The following is an 8,458-nucleotide window of genomic DNA, read 5'->3' as shown; positions in this document are numbered from 1 at the left end:
GACCTGGTTCACCCAAAAATTTAGATTTGGTCTTCATTTTCTATCATGCATTTATTAAAAACCTTAAATAATTTAGTTTGAAATGTCTTGAAGGTCATTTTTTCACTTAGCAATACAAAGACTATATTGCAACAGAAAATGCATCAGATAAAAGCACATTATAAATCACAAATTGCATAAATAGCTATGCAATATAGGCATAGGAACAACCAAAATATCTACAATAGATCTTAAAATAATCCAACAAGTCAGTTGGCCAAGCTGAATTCAAGTGCATGGGTTTTTCTTCATATCAGCCCTGTGGAGTTTTAGAAGGTAAACATTTTTCATATTTTCAAGATGTTTATTATTATTATTTTTTATTTCTGGTTCTTTGACAAAGCTATATCTACAAGTATAAAGTTCTTTGGAAAGGAATTTGGAAATCAGTCTCTGGGGACATAAAAGTATAGATATACTGGTTTAAATCATCATCATGAAATGTATATGTGTCTATGTGGAAACAAATCTACTATTGTCCAGAAGATGTCAGTAGGCTAAGTACTGTGAAAATCCTGACCACAACGAACACTGCGGATAATAATAATAATAATAAATGCACAACTTAAGTGTTCAAGTCTAAACCGTGTCATTCTCCCTCTTACAAAGGCAGCACATTTCCGAAATGGAAACAACAAACTCATGAATACCCACGTGCTCCATTCCGCCGAAGTTCACGCGCGTGCACGAGGTCCGTTTCCTGTTCAAGATGGCAGCCACCATGAAGAAAGGAGTGGTATGTGTTTACATAAACGTCTTTCTGTCCAGATTAACGTCGTGTTTTTGCTGTTTTTGCAGTAACCTGTAAGTGAGGCTGAAAGATGTGAAACAGTGCACGAGAGAAATAGCGATGAGTGACTCCGGAGAGTATTTGTTTTCATTGTTTCCGAGAGCAGCTAAATAGCTAACGTCACATGAATCGGGATTTTTCTGCCATTGACATTTAATTCTTATTTACATTTTACGTTTATCGTTCTACAGTAGGCCATTTGCCTTCAGATCATGTACAAGTAAATACCTGTTTTTGTCACTGTGTGGTTATTTCATAAGAATACAGCTATATATTCTCAAAGTGCACCACAGAAAGTAACCTTATTATATGACATTAAATATTAATTGCTGAGCATTTTTATATCAAGCAGCATTTAAAAAAAATAGAGAGCAAAATTAGTTGTTTATATTGTTATAAATGCATTGTTTAATTATAAATCTTGCTCAAATCATAACAGGCAGCTGAAGATGTCAATGTAACATTTGAGGACCAGCAAAAGATCAACAAGTTTGCCAGGAACACAAATCGGATGTCTGAACTTAAAGACGAAATCGAGGCCAAAAAGGTAAATAATTGTTTTGATTAGTCTACATTTTGGGTTGTATTTTGTTCAGGCAGACGCTGATCTAACTCTTTTTCTCTTTTTTTTTTTTTTGTAGAAATCCTTACAGAATCTCGAGGATGCCAGTGATGACCTCATGATGTGTGAGGACGATGCAATGCTGATCCCGTATCAGATCGGAGACGTGTTCATCAGTCACTCGCAGGAAGAGACGCAGGAAATGCTGGAGGCAGCCAAGGTGACGTGAGCCACACAAACCAAACCAAACCCTGTGTGTTTATGTGTGTTGTGTATGAATCTGGAACACCTTGTAGCCTAAAGGTTGAACATGTAGGCTGGAAAGTTTGTAGGCTCAAATCTCACAAGAGTTGTGTAATCATTGTGGTCTTTGCACACAACTTTTAAAAAATATATATATATTTTTTTGCTCGAATAGCAGTTTTTGTGTGAGTGTTTGTGTGTGTGTGTGTGCATGAGCATACTTGCACTAGGGATATCCCGGTATCAAATTTTCTTGTTGCAATTAATTGCTCATCTTATCACGGTACACGGTATTAACACTATTGTGTATTGAAATTTTGTAAAAAAAAAAAAAAAAAAATACATGGTCATAATACAGTATAACAGGTTAACTTTTTTCTTATAACAAAAATAACTGAACATTTAAATACAATAAAGCAATACAGAAAATATTTATAAAGCTTTAGACAGATTAAAGTGCAAAAGTACTATAAAGACCCTTTCACTTTACGATAAGACCTCATTAATTAACCATTAACATCCACAATGAGCAACAGCTACATTTGCCACAGAAGAAACGAAATAGCCTATTAAGTCTAAATATTTAAGTAGTTGGTGCTGTGATGAACATCATAGTGAATACACAAACCTGAATGGCTATTTAAAATTATTTTAATGTTTTAGAAAGTAGTGCTTTATTTATGGGGTTTCTGGGCAGCATTTTCTGCAGTTTAGCGCCATCTCCTGTCAGAGAGTGAATGTGCTTTCATTCAGCACGTCTCTCACGTGTTCCTCCATGTGCTTCTCATGCGTGATTGTTTACATCAGAGCAACATGCTCTTTTAAGCAGCATACATCGGTGTTGTGCATTTTGCATGTCTAACACACGCTAACTTTGTATAAAAAATAATGTAAATGTATAATACATTTAAAAATGTATTTAGGAGCAAATGCAAATATATTCCCTGCAGAAATTTTAAAAAATCTTAAAAGTGTATTACAAACATCTTAATAATCATTTTAAGAGATCTTAGATTTTGCGACTGTTTTGCGTTAAGGTGTTTATTGCAGATGGTTGTAATATCTAACACACATTATTCAATATATAGATTTTACTAGTATCAGCACAAATTGAGTTGCTGCACATCATGTACAAAGCAACCTAACGTAAAACCGCACAGCATCTTAACGTTGTTGGATTTTTCTCAGAATTGTTAGATGTAAAAAAAAAAGGTTTTCTTTGTTGGACTTTTTGTATCTAATTTTTTCAATCTCTAAGAAAAGAAAAGTTACCGGCCAACTGGCATCTAGCCAGTGTTTCTTGCTTGCCGAGTGTTTGTTTTGAGCCCTTGTTGTACTGCTCAACATTTCCATTCTTGTATTCTGCTATCCACAGGAAGCTCTGCAGGATGAGATCAAAGCTCTGGAGGGTCGTGTGTCGTCCATACAGGAGCTCCTCGGAGATTTGAAGGTTCAGTTATATGCCAAGTTTGGAAACAACATCAATCTAGAGGCAGATGAGAGCTGAGACCTGGAGCATGACCTCATAGACTATCAGTCTCCAACAGGAAATGGCATTTCTACTCTGACAGCAAGTTCTCGCCCTGTTTAAACTAGTGTTGTTTGTTGCATTTCACATGTCGTTATGTTTAGTGAATGAATTGAGCTGTTGCATACAGGTGGTTTTGGGGCCAGCTGCATGAAGCATCCAACAAGAGAGAATGAGAGGCACTGATGTTAAAAAAATAAAAAGCTAAATATTCCTTTGTTTCAATTTTCTTATTCACTTTTGTTGTGTGATTGGTGCAATGGTGTATGCTTAGCATAATAGTGTATTAAGTGAGTCGCTTTGGATAAAAGTGTCAGCTAAAGGATTTGTGTAATGCAAGTTATTTAATATTTATTTAAAGTTACACTATCATTTAAAAGTTGAAGGTCCTTTTGTAAAGAAATTAATACTTATATTCAGCAAGGGTAAATTAAATTGACCAAAAGTGACACTAAGGACATTTATAATGTTAAAAAAAGATTTATCTATTTGAAATAAATTCTGTTCTTTTGAACTTTGTATTAATCATAGAATCCTTGAAAAATGCATCATGATTTCCACAACATGAAGCATCAACTGTTTCAACATTGATAATAATAAGAAATATTTCTTGAGCAGCAAATCAGCATATTAGAATGATTTCTGAAGATCATGTGACTCTGAAGACTGGAGGAATGATGCTGAAAATATAGCAGGAATAAATTACGTTTTTAAATATAGTCAAAATGGCTTTTTTAAATGTGAATAATTTTTACATCTGAAATATTTGGATACATGAAATGGAGTCTACAGATTATTCTCCAAAGGAGGACAGGGGTACTAGAATAGTGTTATGATACAACAAGGTTTTTTTTTCTTTTTAGAGTTGTGAAGCTAAATGCTAGCTTTTACCCAGAGGCCCCAGCGAGGATTGAACTCGCGACCCCTGGTTTACAAGACCAGTGCTCTAACCACTGAGCTATGGAGCCAGTCCATGTGTTCTTTTCTTATGTTTACATTTTCAATGACAGTCTCCTAGTAATGCCTCCTAGACAGTCTATTCAAATCACCAGCAATTATATATATATATATATATATATTTTTTTTTTTTTTACTAACTCTTAACAAATTATTACCTTTATATAACATAAACTATGGGCTGTTAACATGGGACACAAATGGTGAGAAGCATTCAGAATCCAGAAGGTTTCCAAAAAGCCTGCATTTCATCTCAAAATCAGAGATGAATAACAAGTTACGTTTCGTGATTCGTGATCCCGCTCCGAACTCCCGAACTGACTCAAATGATTCGCGAACCCGCTTTGAACTCCCGAACTGACTCAAATGATTCGCGATCCCGCTCCTAACTCCCGAACTGACTCAAATGATTCGCGAACCCGCTCCGAACCACTGTTCTATAATATAGATCTATACTGATCTATAATATAGATCAGTATAGATCAGTATAGATCAGTGCTCCGAACCCTCGAATTAATTAAAATTGATCCGCGAAGCCGCTCCGAACTCTCGAACTGATTCAAATGATTCGCGAACCCACTCCGATCTCCCAAACTGACTCAAATGATTCGCGATCCCGCTCCGAACTCCCAAACTGACTCAAATGATTCGCGATCCCCATAACTGACTCAAATGATTCGCGAACCCGCTTCAAACTCCCGAACTGATTCAAATGATTCGCGATCCCCAAACTGACTCAAATGATTCGCGAACCCGCTTTGAACTCCCGAACTGACTCAAATGATTCGCGAACCCACTCCGAACTCCCGAACTGATTCAAATGGTTTGCGATCCTGACTCAAATGATTCGCGAACCCGCTTTGAACTCCCAAACTGACTCAAATGATTCGCAATCCCCATAACTGACTCAAATGATTCGCGAAAAACTGCATATCACAACCCTTACAAAAATAAACCATGGTTTTATCATAGTAAAGCTGCTTAGTTTCCTTTTGCATGATTTCTGAATGCTTGAGACTATAAAATAAATTAGAATCATAATAAAGTTATAGCCATAGGTAAATGTCGAGAGCTACAATTGTGATTTGTAAATAATACAATTTATTCATTTAGTTTTTTATTTGATTAAAGTAATTTTTTGACCCCCATAGTAGTTTATTTTTTTTCCATCATCATATTTGAGGAAGGGGGTACAATAATAAATCCTACTAATGGGAACCCTTAAGGTGTTGTTATACACGTCTCTGGGAATGTCACACACACACACACACACACACACACACACTGAAGCACGTGTGGTGTTTTCAGCTCTTCACTATATTGACATGATGTATGCTACACATGTGCACGTCAGTGCGCTATGAGAGGATTTCACCATTTCATTTGATAAAACTATCATCATTCATTCCTATCGTATACACAGACTGACAGTAATGGCAATGTCTTTATGACAACCTGTCAAAATAAAATTTTGGTGTAACTTGAAGAAATTTAAACAGAAATATAGTACTATTGCACAGTAGAGTATGCTATACATCAAGTAGGCCTATTAGCTAATAATAATAGTTTATTAAAAAACACAGAAACTCTGTCTACAACTCACCAAAATAAAAGTTTGGTCTAACTCAAAGAAATTATGTAAGAAATTGCTTGGTAAAATATAGCCTATACTTTAAAAAAAGATATACTAAAACGTTATTTTAAAGTAATATCACACAAGTTTTCATATATGTTTTAATTTAAACTTGCCAAAAAAATAACACCATATTTTTCAAGAACAATTTCTAAAAGTACATTTGTATTTGTGCCTATAATGCTATTTATTTATTATTATTGTCAGCTAATAAAACCTATGCTTCAGAGACCATATTCATATAACATCTAAGGTTAAATGTAGCTCTTGACTGGTTGAGTTAGATGATGATTAACACTAAACAGTAGAAAATCAGTTGAGTCTCTCAAGCTGGAAATGTCATTGGCTGTTAAAATCTTGTGTTTCTTATAATAAATTGACATATTGATAACACTGAATCTTTTATAATGCTCTTAATTACATGTCGATGCATACTGTATGCATTAGTGAGTGTGTGGTGCTTATGGGGTATGATCACTTATTCCTTATATAAACTGTTTCAAATGCAAGACATTGATTACTTGAGATTAAGTTTGTAAATGATAGACTGTGTCTTTTTGTAGTGTGCACATATATTTATCATCAAACTGTGATAACTGTGACTTAAATTCAGTATATATACGTCTGCCATATGTTGCCACCCCTCAAAAATTCCTGCCCCCTTCTCGCCACCCCATCAATATTTTTCTAGATCCGCCCCTACATATGTTGTACTGATTTTCATCAGGAAGCTTTGAAAAACGCATTGGCTTGACTCTGGTAGGGAAGACAGTATTTTATATTTTAGAGTAAATACAAACAGCCAGATTGAGCATTAAAAAGCTGTGACCCTCATGCATTATTTTCACAAGATATCATCATATGTAATCTCTTTCATAGTTTATTCTAGTGAGCAAGAAATATAATTATTATTTTGTAATTGCATCATTACAGAGTAAACACATCCCTACATGGTGTCAGAACCGTGCTAATTGGTCTAGAAGAAGTGAGTGCTGAATTCCAGCTGTTGTGTTTTCTTCATCTGCTTGATCTAATGCTGGTCTGGTCCTGCTGGAGCAGCTGTGATTGCACTGGCCTTATTAAAGTGAGCGTGCTCCTCCTAATAAAACAGCACATACATAAATGGAGTTAAAGGATCCGGCAGCCGACCTCTTGAGGATCCAGATCTCAATTAAGAAGATCCTAAAGAGAAGCTCCGCCCACTCTCATCCAGCATCATCAGCCTAAAGCCTGAATCTGAGGACATCAGAGATCTTTCTTCACACACAACAATAATTTCATGCTTTATTCATTTCTTTACTTCCTGTGTTTTCTGCTTCCATTTTATAAAGTCCCTTCTGACTTTTTCTTCATTTCCAACCTTGCTTCTTCCACGCTTTCCTTTCTTTATTTTCTTCCACATCCTTAATTTTCCTTTTTCTTACTTTATTTCATTTCTTTTTCTTAATTTCCACTGTTCCTTCCTTCATCCTTTCCACTCTTAAAAAAAATCCCTTGTTTCCTCTCTTCCTTCATTTTCCTTTTTTCTGCTTTCAGTCTTTTTTCCTTCCTTTTTTCCATCCTTCCTACATTTCAGTTGTTACATTCTTCATTATATTAAATTCCTTTCTTCATTTTCTTTCCTTTCTTTCCTTCATTTTCTCGTTCAACTTTTATTTCCTTCCTTTTTTCCCCATCTCTACATTTCTTTTCATCCTTCATTCTGTTCATTTATTGTCTGGAGAAAGCCCACTGACTGATCTACAATTTGAGCTTCTTCTTCTGAGACTAAATTTTAAAATGTGTCTCTTCACACAGCTTTCAAGCCACAACCACCAAACTCAGGTGAGATCTTCAGACTGGTCTGACTCTGGCTATGCATATCTTTTTTTTTTTTTTTTTTTTTTTTTTACTAAATCTATGGAAAGTCCCATAGACTTTCACTGAGTGGTCAAAACTTCTGTACATTAAGACAGTGGTTCTCAATTCAATCTCTCATTCTAACAAGCCACTGAAACGTGCCGTTTTTATACATTTTGATCACCACACAGTGTTATTGGCTATGAAACATTTTGCATGTCTCTTTTATTAGAAACAAACTCATCAACATCTTAGATGGTCTTATAGGGAGTACTTTTTCAGAAAATGTTAATTTTGGGCTAACTATTGCTTTAAAGAGACTTAATTGCTTTATGGGATCCACATATTTAAGTTCATATTGATGCCAGTTGTAATGTCAGAATTAGTAATTACAAATGTCCACTGTAAGGTATGATCCATAGTTATGATCCATGACTTGACATGCACTTCCACAATCCTTCCACTAGGGGTCTCTGTTTCTCAAGTAATTCCATGCTTGGCGCAGTATTTAGACACTTCCGCCCAATTTTCACACCAGATCGTCTATGGGGGTTTGCATGGAAAGGTCACCACCAGCAAATCAAGATTTCTGATTGAATCCCTCATTCTGAAACGTGTCTTGTTTATACGTTTTGATCACCATGCAGTGTAATTAGCTACGAAACAGATTGCAAACACACGGTGCGCTGTGCCGCCCATGGGAGAACAAGCACAAATCTGTCTCCCAGTACTCTCTCCTTTCCTCTGGGGAGCTCATAGTCATCGCTCAATATCTCCCTCAAGCCCTATAAAACATAAATCTCCACAGAGACCTATCACACTCGCTCTTTCTTGTGTCAGAGGTAATCACAACTGCCCAGGAACAAA

The 8,458-nt window shown here is 35.7% G+C and overlaps 1 protein-coding gene and 1 non-coding gene across 2 annotated transcripts; one reads left to right on the top strand and one right to left on the bottom strand.

Annotated features, from left to right (window-relative positions):
• The first annotated feature begins 628 nt into the window (after positions 1 to 628).
• pfdn4 (prefoldin subunit 4) lies at positions 629 to 3,376 on the top strand. The gene is made up of 4 exons (XM_052541398.1): positions 629 to 775; positions 1,269 to 1,376; positions 1,471 to 1,611; positions 3,010 to 3,376. The coding sequence occupies exons 1-4, from the start codon at positions 749 to 751 to the stop codon at positions 3,139 to 3,141; spliced, it is 408 nt and encodes a 135-aa protein (XP_052397358.1). The 5' UTR covers positions 629 to 748; the 3' UTR covers positions 3,142 to 3,376.
• A 681-nt stretch (positions 3,377 to 4,057) lies between these two features.
• On the bottom strand, positions 4,058 to 4,130 carry trnat-ugu (transfer RNA threonine (anticodon UGU)). Its single transcript has one exon. It is a non-coding gene; the product is annotated as a tRNA-Thr (tRNA).
• Positions 4,131 to 8,458: the final 4,328 nt, after the last annotated feature.

This window comes from Carassius gibelio, chromosome A23 (genome assembly GCF_023724105.1).
Source record: "Carassius gibelio isolate Cgi1373 ecotype wild population from Czech Republic chromosome A23, carGib1.2-hapl.c, whole genome shotgun sequence".
NCBI lineage: Eukaryota > Metazoa > Chordata > Actinopteri > Cypriniformes > Cyprinidae > Carassius > Carassius gibelio.
This window is presented reverse-complemented; position numbering and strand designations above follow the sequence as displayed.

Bases quoted from the DNA above. Each gene is read 5' to 3' on its own strand.
- pfdn4 (XM_052541398.1), top strand. From the start codon at position 749: ATGGCAGCCACCATGAAGAAAGGAGTG. The intron at 776-1,268 runs GTATGTGTTTAC...AAATCATAACAG, and splicing joins CCACCATGAAGAAAGGAGTG to GCAGCTGAAGATGTCAATGT. The intron at 1,377-1,470 runs GTAAATAATTGT...TTTTTTTTGTAG, and splicing joins ACGAAATCGAGGCCAAAAAG to AAATCCTTACAGAATCTCGA.